Genomic DNA, 25,425 nt, shown 5'->3' with positions numbered 1-25,425 from the left:
CCCTAAGCCCCCTAAACCTCACAGGAGGAAATAAATAGAAAATCTTAAGCTAAAAATCCTAAAAACTAAGTAACCCAGTGAGAAATATTCTACTCAGTCTCATCCCTTTGTCAGCAAATACTTGTTGTCATTTCGATCTCCTTTTAAGCCAAATGTTAAAACTTCTGGATGGAAATTACTTACTACACCACCCTTGTGGAATTGCTTTATTCACTCTACTGTTTGCAGTAGCACCCTCAGGATCAAGTGGCAGACAGAGAATCTCAATTACCATAGCACTTCAATTGTTATCCTTATAGCAGAAATAATGGTTACTAACAGAAAATAACACAGGCCTTTCCAAACCTGTGCCTCTGCCTCTCATTAGGTAAGGTATATTGTTTCTCTATCAATCAGCCAATCCGGCCTAATAGAAAGCGCTGCTAAAAAACTTTTTAAAAAGTGCTAAAAAGCTAAGGGAGTACCAAAGCAACCCCAAAGAGATTGTTGGTTTGGGAACAAAATCATAGCATGGGTCATCCCATTCCTCGGCCTTGTCCTAGTAATATGCCTGGGACTACTGTTCTACCCTGCCTAATTAACTGTTTTCAGTGATTAAAAAATCAATCTTGACAGGATCATGGCCATTTCACAGACCGCTACCCAAAAACATCTATAGATGGCATTGCTCCTAGAGTCAACCCAAAACCAGAGAACTCTGTCCCCTTGACATCAGGAAGTAGCCAGAAAGAACATGCTGCCCCTTGTCCTTTAACTATAGGGTCTGGATTGACAGAGCAGGAGCACTGCTATCATAGACAACCACTTCATTTAAAAATTCACCTTAGTCAAAAACCGCCTAAATCCAAAGGGGGCCCCCTAACCCTCACAGGAGGGTTAGCCATTGGGCTAAGTCAGCATGACCATAAACCACAAATAACATCTCCAATCAGAAATACTCCAAACTCCTCCCCAACCAGAGACATGCCAGCCTCGGAAAAACCCCTCTCCTGCTGGAAAGATGTCAGACCCAAGATAACCTCCCCTCTGCCCAGAGACTTTCCAACCCCACTACAAACTTCTCCCTAACACAGAAACATTCCAAACTCATAATAAGCCCCCTCACCCTAAAACCAATATATACTCCTAGTCTGTAAGAGAAAGCACTCCTGACCAAAAATCGGCCAGAAGCCTCTCTCAGGTTTTTTTGTAAAATAAACCTGTCTTTGACAGTCAAGCCATGTTTTGTGTTTCTTGCCTTTTTTTTTTTTTTTTTTTTTTTTTAAACGGAGTCTCACTCTGTCACCCAGGCTGGAGTGCAGTGGTGCAATCTCGGCTCACTGCAACCTCTGCCTCCCGGGTTCAAGTGCTTCTCCTTTCTCAGCCTCCTGAATAGCTGGGATTATAGGTACACACCACCACCATACCTGGCTAAATTTTTTTATTTTAGTAGAGATAGTGTTTTACTGTGTTGCCCAGGTTGGTCTTGAACTCCTGAGCTCAGGCAATCTGCCCACCTCGGCCTCCCAACGTGCTAAGATTACAGGCATGAGCCGTCGCTCTCAGCCTCTTTCCTCTTTAACTCTTACACTGGGGAAACAGAGGACCTTGTGTCATTGGCTACACAGTCTGGAGTGAAGTGTTCACCCTACTGAGGTAAGGATGGGGGGTTGCAGGACTGGGGAACAGTAAGGGTTTAAATACCACAAACTCACATTTCTTACAGAATTTTCACAGATTCTCTTGAATAGATTTCCTCACTGGCCATTTGCCTTTAGGATGACTTCCAGGGGTTTTAAATGGTTGTTTTAAAGTAACTCACATGTTTCGCTGGGGAGTGGATTAGTGAAGCTCCTCATGCTGTTATGCAGTCCAAATGCCATAATATTCTGCCCATATCAAACAAAATGCCCTGCAGGTTGATATGTGATGGCAGTACAACCTGCAGTATCACTTGTAATTGTACTTACAAACCAAATGTTTAAAATTATTTTTTTCGTTTTTTTTTTTTTTTTGAGACACATCTCACTCTGCTGCCCAAGCTAGAGTGCAGTGGCACAATCTCACCTCACTGCAATCTCTGCCTCCCAGGCCCTAAGCCATCCTCCTGCTTTAGCCTCCCAAGTAGCTGGGACTACAGACAGGCACATGCCACCATGCCTGGCTAATTTTTAATTTTTTTGTAGAGATGGGGTTTTACTTTGTTGCCCTGGCTGGTCTTGAACCACTGAGCTCAAGTGATAAAAATGTTTTTGTTAACATTTATTTTTTAACGATTCCTGGGATGGAATACACAAACCCACATCTCATGAACATCAGGAATCATATCACAAAAATATACATTTCTATTTATTAATAATTTCAACTTTTAGTTTAGATTCAAGGGGTACATGTACAGTTCTATCACATGGGAACACTGTGACACTGAGGGTGTCACAGTCATCCTGGCAGTGAGCACAGCACCCAACAGGCAGTCCCTCAGCCCTCACACTCCACCACCCCTACCCCCTCCAGCAGTGCCCAGTGTCCACTGCTCCCATCTTTATGTGCAAAACAATATTTTATGGTTTGTAAAAATGTATTTCTCACTTTACAAAACTGTGTTATAGGATTGTAACAGAGAACTGGTTTCCTGTTAAAAGTCATTTGATTTATGAGCTATTAAAATATAGTTAATGCAAATTTTCTTTAATAATTGTTTATAGTGAATGTCAGGATTCAAAAATTCAACCTGAGGCTGGGCACAGTGACTCATCTGTTTGGGAGGCCAAGGCCAAAGGATCGTTTGAGGCCAGGAGTTCTAGACCAGCCTAGGAAACATGACAAGATCTTGTCTCTACACATACACACACCTAAGCCTGAGATTTAGAAGTAGTCTACTGAAGGCTCGCTCTTAGCATCTCCTCTAGCATTTGTGTCTAGTGGCCTCAGGTTCCCAGAGATAACTTTTTCTTGTCTGTTCAGCATTCACATAAAAAGCAATTTAAACTACATATTTTTATTTTATCGCTATAAAAGGCAATATGGTTTACAGACTTTGCTTTTTTGTTCATTTGAAAATAAATCCTGCAGCTTTTTTCATATCCACTGGTGCCTCCCCTAATTCTTAGAAAGGTTCCCAAGATGATGAAGTTGAGCCAGTTGTGGTGGCTCACATGCCTGTCGTCTCAGCTACTTGGGAGGATCACTTGAACCCAGGAGTTCAAGGCTGCAGTGAACCATGTGCTACTATACTTCCAGCTTGGGCAACAGAGATAACCTGTCTCCCCTAAAATATTTCAATATATTTTTTCAAAGATGGAAGTTTACGTAGCCAGTTCTCTCTAAATAAACATTGAGTATGTTTCCATTCTTTTACTAGTCATTGCTTGCTGAAATCAAGGTGAATAGCAATAGGTGCAGTCTAAAACACTTAAAAATCTGCACTGAACTAAGGCAGTGAAATAAGAACTGGGGAGGTAGTTAGAAAACATGGCAAAATATTTGAAAATTATTGGCCAGGCGTGGTGGCTCACACCTGTAATTCCAGCACTTTGGGAGGCTGAGGCGAGCGGATCATGAGATCAAGAGTTCGAGACCAGCCTGGCCAACACAGTGAAACCCAATTCTACTAAAAATACAAAAAATTAGCCAGCTACTCAGGAGTCTGAGATAGGAGAATGGCTTGCACTCAGGAGGCAGAGGTTATAGTGAGTCGAGATTGCACCAGTGCACTCCAGCCCAGGCAACAGTATGAGACTCCATCTCAAAAAAAAATAATGATGATTTTTCATGCTTAAAGAATTACATATTTATATTTTAAAATGACATTTTATTTTATTGGTAGAGATAGGGGTCTTACTATGTTGCCCAGATTGTTCTTGAACTCCCAGCCTCAAGTGAACATCCTGCCTTGGCATGAGCCAACACACCCAGCTGAATTATATTTTTGTAGTGAAATACAGCATACTGGCCAGGTGCAGTGGCTCATGCCTGTAATCCCAGCACTTTGGGAGGCCGAGGCGGGCGGATCACTTGAGGTCATGATTTCAAGACCAGCCTGACCAACATGGACAAACCCCATCTTTACTAAAAATACAAAGTTAGCCAGGTGTGGTGGTACATGCCCTTAATGCAAGCTACTTGGGAGGCTGAGGCAGGAGAATCACTTGAACCTGGGAGGCCAAGCTTTTGCAGTAAGCCAAGACCACACCACTACATTCCGGCCTGGGCAACAGAGTGAAACTCCATCTAACACACATAGGACGCATAGAATGTTTTATCTTTAATCCTAACTACAAAATTATACAATTTTGTAGCGTGGGCACTCACAGAATGAACAGACCTTGGGTATGTCCTGTCTCCAGTGCCACTTCACCTTGACTTTGTTGTCCTCCTGTCCCCAGAGGTGAACACTGCCCATAATTTTGTGGATATTCTTTATGGCTATGCCATTATTTTATCACCAAACAATGTTTTGCTTCGGTTTGCCTCTTTTGCACTTTCTATGAAAGGAAATCATGGATACTTGTCTCCTTGGTATTTTCCTCCAGTTGTTTCAACACATACTGGTGTCTGAGGCTTGGGCTACCCAATTTGCTCAACCTTTCTAGTTGGTTTTTGTGTGCGTGTTTTTTGTTTGTTTGTTTTGAGACAGAGTTTTGCTCTGTCGCCCAAGCTGGAGTGCACTGGCACCATCTCAGCCCACCACAACCCTCCACCTTCCGGGTTCAAGCAATTCTCCTGCCTCAGCCTCCTGAGTAGCTGGGATTACGGGCATGCACCATGTCCAGCTAATTCTGTTTTTTTTTTTTTTAGTAGAGACAGGGTTTCTCCATGTTGGTCACCTGGTCTCAAACTCCCGATCTCAGGTGATCCGCCTGCCTCGTCCTCCCAAAGTTCTGGGATCACAGTCATGAACCACCATGCCTGGGTGCTGTGTTTTGTTCTGATGGAAAATGCTGCTTTCATCATACTTTAAGTCCCCAACTGCCTATGCGTAGTAAATTCTCTATACATTAGAGAAGACTTGCTGTGTTAGATTCTGAGCAACTTGAAGATTGCCACGAAGTCCCAACGGAGTATATGAACTGACCCTCCCACCATTCTTGCACGTGTAGATAATTCCAATGATGTCAATCACATGGAATAATGTATTTTTGCCTATCTAGTTTGTGTGAAATGAGATCACTGTGTGATTTTTTTTTTGAGACAGCGTCTTGCTCTGTCACCCAGGCTGCAGTGCAGTGGTGCAATCTCAGCTCACTGCAACCTCTGCCATTTGAATTACCACAGAAATGAATGTTCCTTCGTTCTGCATCTTTGGAAGCATTTGGTGGTGTATTTTGGAGTTTAACCATTCTGAGGTGTGTAGTGATACACATTCAAAACGCTACAGCAATAATGGACAAAAACAGTTCAGCTTTCTGAAGAACAAGATGAGACCTTGCCTAACATACCTCAGATATTTTAAACTATAGAGAGAGAGCAGAGCAAGATGGCAGAATAGAAGGCTCCCCGATCATCCCCCTGCAAAGACACCAAATTAACAACTATCTACACAGGAAAAAAAACAACCAACACTTTCATACAAACCAAAAATCGGGTAAGCACTCACATAGTACCTGGTTTTAACTTCATATCGCTGAAAGAGGCACTGAAGTGATTTAAAACACAGTCCTGAATTGCCGACAGTCCCCTCTCCCACCCTCAGTGGCAGCGGCACAATGCAGAGAGCACCTCTAGGTGCTGTAGGAGGGAGAACACAGCAATTGTGAGGCACTCAACTCAGTGCTGTCCTATTAGAGCAGAAAGGAAAGAAAACCAGACCAATTTCAGCTGATACCTGCCCGCGGAGGGAGCATTTAAACCAGCCTCAGCCAGAGGGGAACTGCTGATCCCAGTGGTCTGAACCTCATTGCTGAGGGCTGCAGCTTCTGACTCTCTAAGTCAAGTTGAAAGGCCATCTAGGCCGTAAGGACTGCAACTCTTAGGCTAGTCCTAGTGCTGAATTAGGCCCAGAGACAGTGAACTGACAGGGGGCAGGGAGGAGCAGTGACATATGGCATCAGCCCGCCCTCAACCCCAGGCTGCACAGCTGTCCCCTCCAAAAGAGAGCACTTCCACTTGAGGTAGGACCCAGAATCAGGGTGGGCTGTGGCTTACATCTTGGATACCAGCCCAGCCATAGCAGGATATGGCACTGGTCAGAATCAGAAGGCTCCTGTTACAGGGCCTAGCTCCCAGACATTTCTAGACACACCTTGGGCCAGAAGGGAATCTGCTGCCTTGAAGGGAAAGGACCCAGTCCTGCCAGCATCCATCATCTGTTAACTGAAGAGCCCTTGGACCCTTAATAACCAGCAGCAATATCCAGGTACTACTACATCAAGGGCCTTGGGTGGGCCTCTGAGACTTGCTGGCTTCAGGTGAGACTCAGCACATGACCAGCTATAATGGCTACAGAGCAAAACTCCTGCTTGAGAAAAGCAGAGGGAAAAGTAAGGAGACTCTGTCTTGCACCTTAGGCAGCAGCATGGCCACAGGGAGACAGAGCAACAAGCAAGCTCCTGGGGCCCCTGATTCTAGAACTTGACTCTGATGGCATTTCTGGACCTGTCCTGGGCTACAGGGGAGCCCACTTCCCTGAAGAGGCAGCATTCATGACAAGCTGACTTAAGAGACATTTGGCCCTAAGGGAACATCAGCAGTACTCTGACAGAACTCCTTGTGGCTTAGGGTGGGGGGAGGTTCCTGTGCCTTTCAAGGGAAGAACTTGTATGGTTTGAGCGCCAGCTCAGCCAAGCCACAATACAATAGGATACAAGGTAGACTTCTAAGGGTTTTGGTTTTTTTTAGAGACGGAGTTTCACTCTTGTTACCCAGGCTGGAGTGCAATGGCGCCATCTCGGCTCACCACAACCTCCACCTCCGGGGTTCAGGCAATTCTCCTGCCTCAGCCTCCCGAGTAGCTGGGATTACAGGCACGCGCCACTATGCCCAGCTAATTTTTTGTATTTTTAGTAGAGACGGGGTTTCACCATGTTGATCAGGATGGTCTCGATCTCTTGACCTCATGATCCACCCGCCTCGGCCTCCCAAAGTGCTGGGATTACAGGCTTGAGCCACCGCGCCCGGCCCCTTCTAAGGTTTTTTTGTTTTTTTTTTTTTTACTGTAATCCCTGACTACCAGACAGCACTTCTGAACTCACCTGGGGCTTGAGGGACCTTGCCACCCTGAAAGGAAGGACACAGGCCTGGCTGGCTTTGCCATCTGATTGTAGAGCCCCAGAGGTGGTGATTGAAATAGGCAGTAGCCAAGGAGTGGTTATAGCAGGCCTTTGGCAAGACCCAGTGCTGGCTTCAGGTCTGACCCAGTGCAGTCATCATGATGGCGGCCACAGGGGTGCTGGTGTCATTCCACCTTCAGCCTTGAGTGACTCAGAACAGAGAGAGAGAAAAAAACTATGTTTGGGAGATGATAAATAAAGAGATCAATAGTATCTACCTGGTAATCCAGAGAATTCTCCCAGATTTTGTCCAAGACCATCAAGGCAGTGCTTTTATGCGTGTGCAGGAACCACAGCATTACTGAGTTTGGAGTGCCCCCTAAAGCAGATATAGCTTAGATATCTGGAAAGCCTTCCCTAAGGAGGACAGCTACAAATAAGCCAGGACAGCGAAGACTACAATAAATACCCAACCCTTCAATGCCCAGGCACCAAAGAACATCTACGAGCATCAACACCACCCAGGAAAACATGACCTCACCAAATGAACTAAATAAGGCACCAGGGACCAATCCTGGGGAAACAGGTATGTGACCTTTCAGACAGAATTCAAAATAGATGTTGTGAGGAAACTAAAAGAAATTCAAGATAACACAGAAAAGGAATTCAGAATTCTGTCAGATAAATTTAACATAGAGATTGAAATAATTAAAAATCAAGCAGAAATTCTGGAGCTGAAAAATGCCACTGGCTTATTGAAGAATGCAGCAGACTCCTCTAACAGCAGAACTGATAAACAAGAACGAATTAGTGAGCTTGAAGACAGGCTCTTTGGAAATACAGAGTCAGGAGACTAAAGAAAAAAGAATAAGAAACGTACACACCCACAGGATCTAGAAGATAGCCTCAAAAGGACAAATCTAAGAGTTATTGGCCTTAAAGAGGAGGTTAAAAAAAAAAGGTAGTAGAAAATTTATTCAAAGTGATAATAGAGAACTTCCCAAACCAGAGAGAGATCAGTATCCAAGTACAAGAAGGTTGTAGGACACCAAGCAGACTTAACCCAAAGACGACCTCAAGGCATTCAGGGATAAAGAGGATCCTAAAGCAGCAAGATGAGAGAGACAAGTAACATACAATGGAGCTCCAGTACATCTGACCGCAGACTTCTCAGGGGAAATCTGGAGGCCAGGAGAGAGTGGCAATACATATTTAAAGTGCTGAAGGAAAATACTTTTACCCTAGAATAGTATATCCAGTGAAAATGTCCTTCAAACATGAAGGAAAATTAAAGGCTTTCCCAGAAAAACAAAAGCTGAGGGATTTCATCAATACCAGACCAGTCCTACAAGATATGCTAAAGGGAAACTTCAATAAGAAAGAAAAGGACATTAATGAGCAATAAATAACTACCTGAAGGTTCAAAATTCACTAGTAACAGTAAAGAGGAAAATACGGATTATTATAACATTTGTAACTGTGGTGTGTAAACTACTTTTTTTCTTTAAGACGGAGTCTCACTTTGTTGCCAGGCTGGAGTGCAGTGGCGCAATCTCAGCTCACCGCAACCTCTGACTCCCTGGTTCAAGCGATTCTCCTGCCTCAGCCTCCTGAGTAGCTGGGATTACAGGCATGCACCACCATGCCCAGCTAATTTTTGTATTTTTAGTAGAGACGGGGTTTCACCTTGTTGACCAGGATGGTCTCGATCTCTTGACCTCGTGATCCACCCGCCTTGGCCTCCCAAAGTGCTGGGATTACAGGCGTGAACCACCGCGCCCGGCCCATAAACTAGTCTTATCCCAAGTACAAAGACTCAACATTTTTCATTTTTCATTCAATATTTTTGAGTGAACCACTCAAAAATAATAAACATAATTTTTCAAGACATAGTACAGTAAGATATAAATAGAAACAACTAAAAGTTAAAAAGTGGGTTGTAGAGTTTCAATTTTCTTTTTGCTTATTTATGCAAATGGAATTATCAGTTCAAAATAATGGGTTATAAGATAGTATTTACAAGCTTCATGGTAACCTTAAACCAAAAAAAAAAACGGATACAAAAAAAATAGACACTAAGTCTTATCACCAGAGAAAATCACCTTCACTAGAGGAAGAAAAGAAAAGAGGAAGAGAAGACCACTAAACAACCAGAAAGCAAGTAACAAAATGGCACAAGTAAGTCCTTATTTGTCAATAATGATGATGAATGTAAATGGACTAAACTCTCCAGTCAGAGGACACGGACTGGCTGAATGGATGAAAAAACAAAACCCGGCCGGGTGTGGTGGCTCACGCCTGTAATCTCAGCACTTTGGGAGGCGGAAGCGTGCAGATCACCTGAGGTCAGGAGTTCAAGATCAGCCTGGCCAACATGGTGAAACCCTGTCTTAAAAAAAAATTAAATTAAAAAAAGAAACCATTGCATCTCCTGCCTACAAGAAATACACTTCACCTATAAAGACACACACAGACTGAAAATAAAGGGATGGAAAAGATATTCTATACTAATGGAAACCAAAAAAGAACAGTATATGACAAAATAGATTTCAAGACAAAAACTGTAAGAAGAAACAAGGTTGCAGCAAGCCGAGATTGTGCCACTGCACTCCAGCCTGGGCAACAGAGCAAGACTCCTTCTAAAAAAAAAAAAAAAGTCACAAGGTTTTGAGGGGAAAAGTTTCCAAGAGAAAAAGCCCATGATTTAGACATGATTTGACTGCTGAAGGAATTTTCCTCTCACCTGAAACAAAAACTATTCCAAGTTTTTTTCAGCCACAACCAGACAACTGAGATTTTTCTTTTTGGATTTACAGGATAGTGCAGATCCCGGGTCCCAGGTGTCTCCGTACTGGCCTCACCACTGAGTGAGCTCACCAGGAACTCTGCACCGGAGTCTGTACTGTGGGAAGACAGTCACGAACCAAATGAAATTGGCCCTACAACAGCCCCAACTTTAGGACATCCAAATTAAACTAAACCTTTGATCTTGTTTGTTCATGAATGTAACCATCAGGCATTAAGAGTTCTTACCCAGAACATGGAGGAAAACATGATATTATAGAGCCTGCAATTCGAGCCAGTAGCTATCCTAATTCTTTCCCTTTCCTCACAGAAAAATCCTCGGGACCATAATCTGTGGATGGCTTTAGCTAAGGCTTAAGCTCTAGCCAAAAAAAAAGCAATTCTTGGATTTGTGGGCGGATGCCTAAAAGTCAGAAAACAATTCCACTAATGTCATATTTCCAGTGAGAGCTATCCTGAAACCCCAGAGTGGAAAGTTACCCGTGACATTCTAAACGTCACTGCCGCTTACTTTCCTGCACTTGCTGAAAGCGACACACCGACCCTTCCAATTAACCTAACTGCTGTACAGAAGACTCTGTTTCCTACTGGACCTTTTCAGGAGCTCTGTGAACTGATTATAGCAACATAACTCCAGCCACTTCAGACCCTGACTCTCAAATCGGGATCAGCGTCTGAAGTGGCTGGAGTTATATTCAGTTATGGGTAGACACATTTGATGGTCTGTGACAAAATGGCCAACAACTGGAAATGAGCACCAACCTTGAAATAGATAAAGCTGAACTATGTTCCACTGAGGGGCGATGGGGTTCCTGAGGGTTCATGCTTAGTGGGTGCCAGTTGTATGGAATTTCACACTAAATCAGGCTGGGCGCAGTCGCTCATGCCTGTAATCCCAGCACTTTGAGAGGCTGAGGCAGGGTGATTACCTAAGGTCAGGAGGTCGACCAGCCTGGCCAACATGGTGAAACCTTGACTCTACTAAAAATACAAAAAAGACCCGGGCGAAGTGGCACACGCCTATAATCCCAGCAACTTGGAGGCTAAGACAGGAGAATGGCTCGAACCTGGGAGGCGGAGGTTGCAGTGAGCAGAGATCATACCACTGCATTCCAGCCTGGGTGACAGAGACTGTCTCTAAAAATGAAAAAGAAACTAAATCAGTAATTTGGGGAAAATCCTAGATTTTCTGGTCAACCAGACCCCCAAGTTTTCAGATAGATAGAAGCCACCCTCCAAAAGGTGGATGGAAACTGACGTATTCAACAAAACCACTTAACACACCATCATGCAGCTCTGGATCTCCTTGCCCATGTCGGGGGCTTATGCATGGCGCTAAACAAATGTAATGGTGTACCTATCTTTCCCCTGATTTTTGCTGCTACAAAAAAAGCTTAATTAAAAGGGTGACTGGGCCGGGTGCGGTGGCTCACGCCTATAATTTCAGCACTTTGGGAGGCCAAGGCAGGTGGATCACAAGGTCAAGAGATTGAGACCATCCTGGTCAACAAGGTGAAACCCCGTCTCTACTAAAAATACAAAAAAAAATTAGCTGGGCGTGGTGGTGCGCGCCTGTAATCCCAGCTACTCAGGAGGCTGAGGCAGGAGAATTGCCTGAACCCAGGAGGCGGAGGTTGCGGTGAGCCGAGATCGCGCCATTGCACTCCAGCCTGGGTAACAAGAGCGAAACCCCGTCTCAAAAAAAAAAAAAAAGGGTGATTGATAGCACTGTTTCTTTAGACACTAAAGAAACAAATACGCTGAAGATTTTATTTATTTATTTTTTGAGACAGAGTCTCACTGTTGCCCAGGCTGGAGTTCAGTGGCACGACTTCAGCTCACTGCAGCCTCTACCTCCTGGGTTCAAGTGATTCTCCTACCTCAGCCTCCTGAGTGGCTGGGACTACAGACACATGCCACCATGCCTGGCTAATTATTTTTTTTTTTTCTTTTTTTGACACGGAGTTTTCGCTCTTGTTACCCAGGCTGGAGTACAATGGCGTGATCTCGGCTCACTGCAACCTCTGCCTCCAGGGTTCAGGCAATTCTCCTGCCTCAGCCTCCTGAGTAGCTGGCATTACAGGCACGCGCTACTATGCCCAGATAATTTTTTGTATATTTAGTAGAGACGGGGTTTCATCATGTTGACCTGGATGGTCTCAATCTCTTGACTTCATGATCCACCCACCTCGGCCTCCCAAAGTGCTGGGATTACAGGCTTGAGCCACCGCACCCGGCCATTTTTTTTTTCTTTTAGTAGAAACGGGGTTTCACCATGTTGGCCAGGCTGATCTTGAACTCTTGACCTCAAGTGATTTGCTCGCCTCAGCCTCCCAAAGTGTTGCAATTACAGGCCAAGAATGTTATAACAGAAAAGGAATATATGACTGACCTAACATTGTGACTTGTGAATTCCATACCAAGGCCAAACAAGTCCCACTACCATGGTGACAGAGAGTGACATCAATGCCCAAGATTTTGGTCAATCTCTCAAAATTTAGAAGATGAAGAAATAAAATTATGTTTGCAGATGACATAATCGTATGTGTAGAAAATCCTAAAGATTACACACACATTTATGTACATAAAAACCAAACTCATAAATGAATTCAGCAAAGCTGCAGGATACAAAATTAACATTTAAAATTACATTTCAATACGCTGACAATGAGTCATCTGAAAAGGAACTTAAGAAAACAATTGCATTAGTAATAACATCAAAAAGAATAAAACAGGCCAAGCACAGTGGCTCACACCTGCATTCTTAGCAGTCTGGAAGGCCAAGGCGGGAGGATCCCTTGAGCCCAGAAGTTCGAGACAAGCCCGAACAACAAAGTCAGACCTCATAAAACGACAGGCGTGTAAACGCCATGGAATACGTGCAGCTGTAAAGAAGAATGAGATCATGTCTTTTGCAGAAACATAAATGGAGCTGGAGGCCATATCCTTAAACTCATGCAGGAACAGAAAACCAAATACTGCATGTTCTCACAAGTGGGAGCTAAATGATGCGAACTCGCAAGGAAGGAAACACACACTCTGGGGTCTACTTGAGGGTGGCGGGTGGGAGGAGGAGGGGCAGAAACATAACTATTGGATGCCGGGCTTAATGCCTGGGCGATGAAATCATCTGTACAACAAGCCCTCGTGACGCAAGTTCACCAGCGTAACAAACCTTCAGTGTACCCTCAAACCTAAATTAAAAGTAACTTTAAAAAAAGAAAAGAAATGTTTGCTTTTCAGCCTGGGCAACATGGCAAAACCCTGTCTCTACAAAAAATATAAAATTAGTTGGGCATGGCGGTGCGTTCTTGTAGTCCCAGCTACTCGGGAGGCTGAGACGGGAGGAACACGAGCCCGGGAGATCAAGGAGTGAGCCATGATCGCTCCATTGCGCTCCAGTCTGGAGCACAGAACGAGACACTGTCTCAAAAATAAAAAAAAGAAGATGACAACTAGTAGCCTGGGCAACATAGTGAGATTCTGGCTCTACAAAATATAAAAACCAATAAGTTTAATTTAAAAGACCATTTAAGACTGGGCACGGTGGCTCACGGCTCACGCCTGTAATCCCAGCACTTTGAGAGGCCAAGGTGGGTGAATCACCTGAGGTCAGGAGTTCAACACCTGCCTGGCCAACATAGTGAAACCCCATCTCTACTAAAAATACAAAAATTAGCCAGGCATGGTGGCACATGCCTGTAATCCGAGTTACTCGAGAGGCTGAGGCCCAAAAAGCGCTTGAACCCGGGAGGCAGAGGTTACAGTGACCTGAGATCGTGCCATTGCACTCCAGCCTGGGTGACAAGAGTGAAACTCTGTCTCAAAAAAAGAAAAAGACCATTTCAATTTATGCTTCATGGGTTCAGACCTTCTCTGCTCACTATGGAATATTTTAGGACAATAGGTGCTATGGCAATGAGGAACTGAGAATTTACGCATGAAAAAAACTATTCTGTTGGTTAAAGTGAGGAATATCTAACGTGTGCTCCACTTAATGTTCAGTAACTTACTAAGATTATCAGGGGTATCTTGCTTAAATTTAGTGGGATGCCCAGTATGACTATAATTTGAGTCCTAGTATTGATTAATCCCACAAAGGGCTGTCAGCTAATGCATTACAGCAGTTGTCAAATTTAATTCAGAATATATCTTATACAGGCCCCAAGGCCAAGCAGACCATAACATTTTTGTTTTGTAAATCCTTTTAATGTATATTAGATTTCCAACTGGGTTAAGTTGTGGACTTATTTCAGCATTTATTTATTTTTTTTTAACAGATGCAGTTGTTGGCTGGGCACCGTGTCTCATGCCTGTAATCCCAGCACTCTGGGAGGCCGAGGCAGGCAGATGGCCTGGGCCCAAGACTTCAAGACCAGGCTGGGAACATGGCAAAACTCTACCTCTAGAAAACACACAAATAGCTGAGTGTGGTGGTGGGTGCCCATGGTCCCAGCTACTCAGGAGGCTGAGGTGGGAGTATCACGTGAACCCAGGAGGTCAAGCCTGCAGTGAGCTGTGATCATGCCACCACACTCCAGTCTGGGTGACAGAGCAAGACTCCATGTCAAAATGAAAGAGAAAGAGAGAAAGGGAAGGGAGGGAGGAAAAAAGAACCACTACAACCACTAATGCCATCCATCCGCCTCTGTACCATCATGTCTTCCTTGCCCTAACCCCTGCATATGAATCCCTCTCCCTAAACCTCATTTCTTAATATAAATATAAGAGTATTATTTATTCTAGCCACATCAAGTTTAGCCATCTACCTTTTTTTATTTTTTTGAGATGGAGTCTTGCTGTGTCACCCAGGCTGCAGTGCAGTGGCACGACCTCAGCTCACTGCAACCTCCACCTCCTGAATCTACCCCATTGAATTGGATGAGCATCCAATTCAAAATATGCACTAATTGGCACACTCCCAGCAGTAGCCCAGACAATCCTATAAGAAGGTGCCTTAGCCATTAGACTACTATCAGTTTCCTTGGTAAGTGGATTATTGGCTTTATCAACTCTTATCACACAAGAATTTGGACAATTAGTTTTACCATCATGACCCCTGGCCATAGCAGGATTCATTTCAATGCTAGTGGAAACTCACTGAGCCCCATTTGACGTCTTGGCCTTCAACATCTACTACCCTGCTTTTCATAGCAGAATACACTAATATTATTATAATAAATGCCCTAACTACTACTATTGTCCTAGGAGCATTACATATCTTCACACTAGAACTATATACAATTTTGGCCAGGCACAGTGGCTCATGCCTAAAATCCCAGCACTTTGGGAAGCCAAGGCGAGCAGATCACTGGAGGCCAGGAGTTCGAGACCAGCCTGACCAAAATGGAGAAACCCCATTACTACTAAACCTACAAAAATTAGCTGTGCTTGGTGGTGTGCACCTGTAATCCCAGCTACCCAAAAGGCTGAGGCAAGAGAATTGCTTGAACCCAGGAGGCTCGGAGGTTGCAGTAAGGTGAGATTACTGCACTCCAGCCCGGGCAACAGAGCAAGACTCCATCTCAAAACACACACACACACACACACACACACACACACAACAACAACAACAAAAGGGGATATACACAATTTTGTTATTAAAACGCTTCTATTAACTATTTTATTCTTATGAATTCAGTTATCATTGCCACAGTTTTGATATGATTCACATATGCATCTTCTGTGAACACACTGTTTATCTCAGATACGAGCCTATGCACATGACGTCTCTCAGCACCGATGCTGGGCAGCGGCTCACGCCTGTAATCTCAGCACTTTGTGAGGCCAAGGTGGGCAGATCACTTGAGGTCAACCTGGCCAACATGGTGAAACCCCGTCTCTAGTAAATACACAAAAATTAGCCAGGCGTGGTAGCCTGTGCCTGTAATCCCAGCTACTTGGGAGGATGAGGCAAGTGAATTGATTGAACCCCAGAGGCGGAGGCTGCAGTGAGCTGAGATGGTGCCACTGGGCTCCAGTTTGATTGACAGAGAAAGACTGTCTAAAAACAAACAAACAAACCGATGCCCACCCTAATATTTAGTATCCCACCACAAACACGAAAGATATGTATGATAAAACAGTAACTTTAATGGAGTAAATCAAAAAATCATAGAAGTTTAAACCCTCTTGTTACTAGCATTGTTAAAAAGGGAGGGAGGGAGAGACAGACAGACATGAGGTCACACTAGGTTCCCCAGGCTGAGTGTAAGAGGCCAAGAGATCTCTCCCTCCCTTCCTTCCATGCTTTTTTCTTTCTTTCTTTTTGGTCAGTGGATATACTTCAAGGAAAAAGGATATTTTCGCTAATGGGACTGCTACAAATTTTTTTCCTCCAGAGCAGCTCAGTTCAGTGTCACCAGAGTTAGGGGCCTCCTCCATGGCAGTGGTTCCTTCATAGGGTTTAAGAATCTCTAGCCTATGTCGGGTTTAAACTAACCCCTCTGCTATGCCACTGGGGTGTCATGGACCCGTCTACACCCCAGGGTCAGGATACTTGTGATAAAGGCACCTGAAGCGGCAGCAGCAGAGGGCCTTGAGGTCCTGGTAAGCCCTCTGCTTTTGGCAGTGTGGACTCAGTGTGCCACCTAACAGCTGCCTTTCCTCCCTTTCTCTCAATCTCCCCTCTAAATGACCACTGTTTCAGGAGCTCCCCTTGTACACAATGTACAGTCCACCCTCCCGCCGCACCCTGCTCACCAGGCCAACCCAGTATCAGGCACGGCTTCACTCTAAACACACAGATAGATCCAGCATCAATTGAAGGAGGGTTCCAATAGCATATTCCTGCTCTTAAATGCCAAATAATTATTTTTTAAAAGACAGATTCAGTCAGCTGAATACAGAACTAATACTTATGGGGCTCAGCATAAAACACGGAGCAGCACACTAAGAGGACCAGCTCTCCAGCCAGCAGCAGCTCACCATGCATGTTGGCCCTCAAGCAGGACAGTGTGTTAGCAAGTCAGAGCAAAAGAAGATCCACAAAAATAAGCCGGGTGCGGTGGTACACACCTGTAATCCCAGCTACTTGGGAGGCTGAGGCAGGAGGACTGCTTAAACCTGGGAGGCGAAGTTTGCAGCGAAGTATGATCATACCACTGTACTCCAGCCTGGGTGACAGAGCAAAACTCTGTCTCAAAAAAAAAAAAAAAAAAGTTAATTAAAAAAAAAAGAGAAGAAGGAATCACAGGTTGCAATCAGTGTCTGGACAACACGCTCAGGGCACTAAATCATTGTGGTCACCTTCAGAGATGTAGTTCTGATGAAACAGAGGATGGTCTGGCACTCACAGAGGGTAGTAAAAGGCTTTCTGCAGCTGGGCATGCTGGCTCACGCCTGTAATCCCAGCACTTTGTGAGGCTGAGGCAGGCAGATCACCTGAGGTCAGGAGTTCGAGACCAGCCTGACCAATACAGTGAAACCCATCTCTACTAAAAATACAAAAAGTAGCTGGGTGTGGTGGCCGGCGCCTGTAATCCCAGCTACTTGGGAGGCTGAGACAAGAGAATTGCTTGAACCTGGGAGGTGGAAGTTGCAGTGAGCTGAGATGGTGCCACTACACTCCAGCCTGGGTGACAGAACAAGACTCAGTCTAAAAAAAAAAAGTCCTATTGCTCACATTGTTGAGATCTTGGGGAGAGCAGGGCAGGCCCATCAGTCACAACTGAAGTGGCCTGAGAGAGCAAAGAAAGGAGCCTGGCCAGGGTGTGCACTGTGGTGGGAACAGTTAGGCACAAGGTCCCTGCACAGGCAAGTGGTTACGTGGTTTAAATCTCTTGCCTGTGACAGGCAAGGGAGCACTTAGACTCATCAGCTTGTCCAGATGTAGGTCACAAGGGAAAAAGGGAAGGATGGGGCTTACATTGTTAGCAATTATTAAATAGGGATTCTGGGCCAGGTGTAGAGGCTCATGCCTGTAATCCCAGCACTTAGGTTGGCCAAGGTGGGTAGATCATTTGAGGTCAGGAGTGCAAAACCAGCCTGGCCAACATGGTGAACCCCATCTTTACTAAAAATACAAAAATAACAGCTAAATAAAATGCATCATGGATTTGGATTTGGTCCTAATCCCTTAAACATATCAGGAGTTTCAAAGATTATATAAACTAGTTTTCCTCACATCAATTAAAACAGGAATTCAATTGTTTTCCTCTTACCAGTGGAATCAGGAGTTCACTTGTCTTAGGAACTGTAGACCTTTTTAAATTTCAAAGTTCTCTATGGATATTCACATATGAAAACCGATCTAAAAATGAAAAAAGAACCTGAAAACTTAAATATACCCACTCTTGTCTCTTTAGGTTCTCTGGCCTCAAGAAACATACATTTTTAGTCCCAGAATTTTCTTGCCTTACTCCCACCATATCTAACAACCTTCATTTTCAAAGTGAAAGAAACTAAAATCGGGAGCCGCGGTGGCTCAGGCCAGTTGTGCTGGCGCTTGAGGAGGCGAGGCTATGAGTTCAAGGCCAACCTGAGCAACATAAGAACCTCTCATTCATTAACAACAACAACAAAATAATAATAAAGTAAAATCTTACACACTGACACAGGGAATAAAATTATAAAATGATAAGGGAAACCAGAGTTGAAGGGCCACAACACTCAGCAGATAAAATAATCCAAAGGAAACAAACATTCTAATCGGCTCAGATAAGCAGGCTGCTTCCCCACAATTCACAAGGAAAACCCACATCCAAGAGGTTAAACACCTTAACATGTTGGAGGTCCGTACTCTCCCTTTGGCATGTAACTTCTACAGTGGAACAGTCCCTGGTGATGAAGGGGAGAGAGAGACACCTGAGTAGCCACAGGAATGCGCTCTGGGAGCTCCGCACACCCTGATTGGCCCCTGGCAGTGTGAAAACACTTCCTCTCCCAGGCTTCAATTCTCAGGGCAGAAGAAACTCTCAGCTGGATTCACTTTAAGGCTCTGACCCAAAAGTAACCTCCCAAATTCGTTAAGCCTGTGTCCTGGAGACAGCACTCCTGAACTTCACACACTTTATCAATATGTAGGAATTATATTCTAAATGCGGCAACATAACGAATGCAAAACTCAAACCTCATGTCTAAAAACATGCCCAAGAAAACCACAATTACAACCTCAGAAAGCAACCCCTCCACCCAACATGGGATCCCCAGCTTTCTGGGGCTCTGTAGCTTCTGTGTAAAGGGCTTAATGGGTATGAACAGGGAGGTTCCCCAAGAGGAACCAACAGGGCCTTTAATTAGTGCTCTTGGCAGGCTCAAGGTTGGGCAGTAATGTTTCTTTGGACCATCATGCTTATGGATTGCAAGAATCAATATTGTTAAAATGTCCATTTACCCTAGGAAGAGGTAGGCTGGGATAGGATCATGGATTTGACACCCGGCTTTCCATACATTTGGAAAGCTCAGGGGAAGATGAGTGACCTTCATGGAGAAAGGAGGGACTGAGGACCACACAGCCCTCTGCTCTTCCCAAGCACGAACCCCACACACGAGTCGGAATCCTCCCCATGACCCTCCTGTGGCTCCCTCACAATCTGGGGAGACTCGGGGCTGCAGACGCGGAGCTGCCTAGAGGGGGCGCCGGGCCCAGAGTCGGGGCCGCAGGCGTCGCGCGGGAACGGGACAGGACGCCGGGGTTCCGGATGCTGGCCCAGGCCCACTCTGCGGCCAGGGCACCGAGGGCCCAGCTGTGCCAAAGGGACCCGGGTCCCAGACCCCGGAGTCGCCGAGGGGAGCCCCGGGTCCCGCCACAACCGGTTCCAACCTGCCCCGCCTCAGGTCTCGGGACACAGGCCCCACACACTCACCATTTTCCGGCTTCCAGGTGTCTGGCCGTCCTCCCTCATCTCTTCTATGCAGCGTTGGTCCCAGCGCTGGTCACAGCGTACATAGCGGGAGCCATCGGTGTACGTGATAGTCGAGGCACCTGACAACCGCGGTGCTTAACGACGTACGACGCCCACCCCTTTTGTGACGCGTTGCCCCACCCACCTTCAGGTGGCACCTCTGATTGGACAGTTCATGAAGCCCCACCTCCTCTGTTACCCGGATTGACAGAGCTGCGAAAGGCCGCTGGGGTAACCGGGTTTCAGTCCAGGCAGAAACCAGAGTCAGCCAGGGACAGTTGCGTTGAAGCTCAACTTGTTCCCAGCCCTCTCGATGGACCCTGGCATCCTGTCGCAGCTGTTTCTGAACGCGGGGACACAAGTCTGCGCTGCGAATTCCAGCCTTAGTTACCAGATGTAGCGATCCTTTAGGGAGCAAGTCCACAGCAGGAGGGCCACCCAGACAAGTCCAGATTGGAACAAGAGGGTCTGACTCCCAGGGGCCAGGGACTTGGCCTGAGTCTTGAGGGCACTCGTGGAACTGTAAGCCCCGTTCACAAACCCAGACACTTAAAAGTGACGTCACCGCGTGTGATAAGAGTCTAGCTCCACTTAGATATTGACAGCTAACGGCATTGAGGCCGCCATCCATCCCTTCCCCAATCCCCACACCTTGGCCTCCAGAGCCTTTTACACACAATCTCTTTGAACCCCACATCCCTAGTATGGATGCAAGGATGCTTATCAAAATAACCACAAGCCAAGATGTGTTCAACTAAACTCTGAAGTGCACATTTCACACTACAGGGAAATTTATTTTAGATAGGTTACAGATTGTGTTCACACACATTTAAAGAGAACTTTAAAATGTAAACGACTTGATATACCTAAGGTAATTGAATTCTTATTTTCACTGATTCAAGAATAAACAATAAAAAAATGATGTAAGTTTAGGGTGTATCTGGAAACTCTTAGTATGCTTAACAGATCAGATCAAAAATTTGAAGTCGTGTATTTGAAAAGCTACATCAAAATAAAATACAAATACTACACAATGCACTCCTTTTAAGTGTACAATTCAGTACAGTATATTCAAAGATACAAACGCATAGTCATCACCACAGCCAATTATAGAACATTTTCTGTTTTGTTTTGTTTTTTCACATGGAGTCTCACTCTCGTCCAGGCTGGAGTGCAATGGCGCGATCTCGGCTAACCAAAACCTCTGCCTCCCACGTTCAAGTAATTCTCCTGCCTCTGCCTCCTGAGTAGCTGCGATTACAGGCATGCGCCACCAGGCCCGGCTAATTTTGTATTTTTAGTAGACACGGGGGTTTCTCCATGTTGGTCAGGCTGGTCTTGAATTCCCGACCTCGGGTGATTCGCCTGCCTCAGCCTCCTAAAGTGTGTAGTAACCGAGTGAGTTAGAAGGAATGAGCCACACACAAAGTTCCAAATTAAGAGTCCTTTTATTAGCCAGCAACCGAGAGACCGCCAATGTTCAAAGTTCTCTCGGCCCCGAGGAAGGGGCTTGATTATCTTTTATACCTTGATTTAGGTAGGGGAGGGGGTACCTAGCTGAAGCGGAATTTTACAGAAGCAGAAAAGCAGGTTAGAGGAAAGGGCTGTGAGCACAGGTGTTTTCCATATAATTACCAAGAAGGGGGGTGATCAGGCTCCTTCTACACAATGATCAAAGGGAAACTTTTTTTCTTACAACAGCAGGGGGGGTATGCCAAGTTTACAAGTGTTAAGAACAGTACGCAGTTCTCGCTTCGGCAGCACATATACGAAAATTAGAACAGCACGCTTCAATGCACCCAAAGGGGCTGTGGTAGCGGGGAGGAAGCTAGGTTGGAGTTTACAGCCAAGATGGAGTCAGTGATACTAGCCCAGAGTAGGTCATTACAAGTGCTGGGATTGCAGGTGTGAGCGACCCCGCCTGGCCTAATTTACACATTTTAAAAGAGTAGAGAAACACTCTCCATCAGATGAATGAGTCTTAACCGTTTTTTTTTAAATGATCTATTCCCGAGGTTGGGAGAATGGTTTAATGATATGGGGAAATGTGCTTAGATTTCTTCTTTCCTGTTTATTATTCTCATTCCAGTCATCTGTGTTTATCCCACCCACTTCCCCTACAGGGCACCACTGACCACCTGCAATGTGGGCCGTACTGAGCGGGTGGTAGGACACTACAACCCAGTTAACAGCTGCATTTACATGAGCCTAACCCTGACCTCCAGCCTGACCTCCAGCATGCGTTTCCCCCTCCCATTCTCCAGATGGGGGATCAGCCCTTCGTCCTGTGCCTTCCATCCTACAGTCCATTCTTCCATCTCCTCTGTGTACTACCTATAAATTGGGGCAGGTATGGGGGGCAGTCCCTCACCCAGACACTCTCACACACACGGTGGGAACATGTAGCCGGCTATGCTGAAGGAACAGTCCCAGGGCTGCAGCAGCCTGAAGGACAGCTCCATAGAGCTCAGGGTGAGTGAGGCAGACCCCTATCCAATTCCAGGTCTGCTACCAAGTCTTTACCTGGTTCCTCCTCAGGTCACCCCACCCAGCCTGATCCCAGTTTTCACTCAGATCCTCCCACCCCAGACATATCTTTGTCTTCAGTCAGGTGGCCCCGGCTGGCCTGTGATCCCTTCACTGCTGTAGCGGGTTCCCACCCTGATCCCCTTACTGGACTTTAAGCCCAACTTCCATCCGACTTGTCCACCAGGTGCACCCCTAAGGATGAGAAGTGTGGACTAAGCACCTTGTACCAACTCCTCTTATCTGAAACCCTCTCTACTGAGGCGGTTCCTTTTCCCAGGTCATTATCTAGTTCTTCCCTCGGCCTCCTTGTCTTCTCCCCGTCCTGATCCTTTTCCTTTTTCTTTTTTTGAGACAGAGTCTCACTCTGTCGCTAGACTGGAGTGCAGTGGCCTGATCTCGGCTCACGGCAACCTCCACCTCCTGGGTTCAAGCGATTCTCCTACCTCAGCCTCCCGAGTACATGGGACTACAAGCGCATGCCACCATGCGCAGCTAATTTTTCTACTTTTTAGTAGAGATGGCATTTCACTATGTTGGCCAGGATGGTCTTGAACTCCCGACCTCAGGTAATCCGCCCGCCTCGATCTCCCAAGCTGCTGGAATCCCAGGTGTGAGCCACCGCGCCCGCCCTTAATGCATTTTCTTTCTCTGACTCCTATTCCCTTCTGGTTCCCTTGCCAACTTACACCCTCAGATGCCAGAGAATTCTTCCTGGTCTCTCCTAAGCCACTTGCCAATACCTCACCCACGGAGGTCCACCAGACCTTCACCTGTGTGACCACGTCCTCTCCCATACTCCCATCTCTTACTCAGCCTGTCTTCCACCAGCTGCATCAAGCATCAGGGTGGCGCCAGACTACTATATAGGTAAGTTTCAGACACTGTTGGCCTGGTAGAGCCTGGTCTGTGAGTGCTAAGACGCCCGCTCGGCCCCGCCCTTTCCGCCAAGGCCGGCCCTTCTCGGTTTGGCACTCATCCTGGCTCTCTCGCTTAGGCACCCGTCAGCCTACGAAACAGCTCTGTCCTCATCCCCTTACTGCCCCTGGGCTCAGCCTCGCCGCCTGACTGCCATCCCCTTTGCGGGTCAGTCCGCCCCTCAAGCTCCGAGCCCCGCCCAGGGCTGGCCTAAGCCCCGCCCAGTCCAGCTCAGCCCCGCCCTTTCCTGGCTCAGTCCCGCCCTTTCCTGGCTCAGTCTTTCCTCCACGCTAGGCTCTTAGGTGCACTTACACCCCACAAGTGTCCTTGGGTCAGGCCACTTCCTTCATAGAACTCCTCGCCCCACTCTGCTCAGCCCTATCCTCCTCGCAATTCTCGGGGTTGCTCTAGGGGCTGCCGTCCTCGGTGCTCCTTCTCTCCTAGTCTGCCCAGACCAGGTTTCCTCTAGAGAGCTCGGGCAAAACCTGTGAATTCCATGACTTTTGAAATGTGCAGTTAAGGGCAGCGATGAGAAGACAGGAGACGGGGAGAGGGTAATTCGGCCTTGCCCCCACTCAGCCATACCCATCCATGCCCGCAGGACCTGTTCTCTGCTGTCACCACCCCCACCTCCACCTGGAGACCACACTGTGGCCAAGCAGCTCTGGACCAGCACCTGCAGGTTCCAGTATATGAAGAGCACGCCTAGGTCAGCGTGTGGGAGGAGGTTGAGGGAGGCGAGTCAGTTTCCATGGATACAATGAAGGGGCTTACATGTCAAGACACGGAGCTTTGGACATCAAAGCAGTTTGAGAATGTGGGATGGAATTCGAGCTCCAAAGAGGACCTTGTGCATCATGGGTAACTCACAGACATGGAAAAGGGTCTTGAAGATCTAGGGTGGTGTCCAGTTCCCTGGTGTGGGGACTGCAAGGTCCGAGGCTGGTGTCCTCGTCCCAGGGAATCATTTGTGGATTTGGGAACCGTGTCCAAGATTAGACGGTTGAATCTGATGGACCAGGGGCAGGATCCAGAAACCACTAAGGGATTATGAGACTCAATGTAGGACTGTCATCCAAGGACCCGGAAGCCATTCGGGGCTCAAGGTCTCTGTCCAGGCCTGAAGAAGACACCACTTGTAGGTCATATATAGGAAGTGATAAAAGCCAAATTCAAAAGGCTACATATTCTGATTCTGTTTATATGACTTTTCTGAAATATGTAATACAAAGCTAGGAACCAAAAAACAGATCAGTTGTGACCACGGAGAGGGCCAGGAGGTGAGGGAAGGAACACAAAGGGGTATTAGAACATTTCTTGAGGTGATGGTTTTATGGGTGTTAAACATGTCAAAACATACAATTTCATATTTTAAATACAAGCAGTTAATTGTCAATTGTATCTCAAGTAAAAAGGGAAGGAAAAGCAGGGAGGAAAGAAAGAACATTAGACAATCATGAGCAATATGAAAAACATACACACACTGTGACTGAGCAATGTCATTTTTGGATATCTTTCACAATGAAAGATAGTGTTAATAGGAGGCCGGGTGCAGAGGCTCTCATCTGTAATCCCAGCACTTCTGGAGGCCAAGGCCAGTGGATCACAAGGTCAGGAGTTCGACCAGCCTGGCCAATATGGTGAAACTCCATCTCTACTTAAAAAAAAAAAATTAGCTGGGTGTGGTGGTGGGCACCCATAGTCCCAGCTGCTAGGGAGGCTGAGGCAGGAGAATCACTGGAACCCAGAGGTGGAGATTACAGTAAACCGAAATTGTGCTGCTGCACTCCAGCCTGGGTGACAGAGTAAGACTCCGTCTCATGCCTCTAATCCAAGCACTTTGGGAAGCTGAGGGAGGATCACTTGAGCCCACCAGAAGTTGAAGACCAGCCTGGGCAACATAAGGAGACCCTGACTCTACAAAAACTTTAATAAATTAGCCAAAGCTGGGCACAGTGGCTCACGCCTGTAATCCCAGCACTTTGGAATGCCAAGGTGGGTGGGTCACAAGGTCAAGAGATGAAGACCATCCTGGCCCCCGTGATGAAACCCCATCTCTACTAAAAATACAAAAATTAGCTGGGTGTAGTGGTGTGCACCTGTAGTCCCAGCCACTTGGGAGGCTGAGGCAGGAGAATCACTTG

The 25,425-nt window shown here is 46.1% G+C and overlaps 1 protein-coding gene and 1 pseudogene across 4 annotated transcripts in view; one reads left to right on the top strand and one right to left on the bottom strand.

Moving 5' to 3' along the window:
• The window catches only part of LOC103789779 (uncharacterized), a 105,994-nt gene extending 90,383 nt beyond the window's left edge, over positions 1-15,611 (top strand). For 2 of the 3 annotated variants that reach the window (XM_054250138.2, XM_054250140.2), the window contains one exon: positions 10,004-11,708. In XM_054250138.2, the coding sequence (XP_054106113.1) occupies positions 10,004-10,058 (55 nt within the window). In that variant the 3' untranslated portion in view covers positions 10,059-11,708. Of the gene's footprint in view, positions 1-10,003; positions 11,709-14,272 lie in introns of those variants that run through there. The other variant, XM_054250139.2, reaches the window with a different exon arrangement.
• The window catches only part of LOC118150262 (interferon-induced transmembrane protein 3-like), a 144,229-nt pseudogene extending 124,277 nt beyond the window's left edge, over positions 1-19,952 (bottom strand). Inside the window, exon 1 of the transcript XR_013531071.1 lies at positions 19,799-19,952. The product of XR_013531071.1 is annotated as an interferon-induced transmembrane protein 3-like (transcript). The remainder of the gene's footprint in view (positions 1-19,798) is intronic.
• Between the last annotated feature and the right edge of the window lie 5,473 nt (positions 19,953-25,425).

Source organism: Callithrix jacchus, chromosome 22 (genome assembly GCF_049354715.1).
Source record: "Callithrix jacchus isolate 240 chromosome 22, calJac240_pri, whole genome shotgun sequence".
Taxonomy (NCBI): Eukaryota; Metazoa; Chordata; class Mammalia; order Primates; family Cebidae; genus Callithrix; species Callithrix jacchus.
This window is presented reverse-complemented; position numbering and strand designations above follow the sequence as displayed.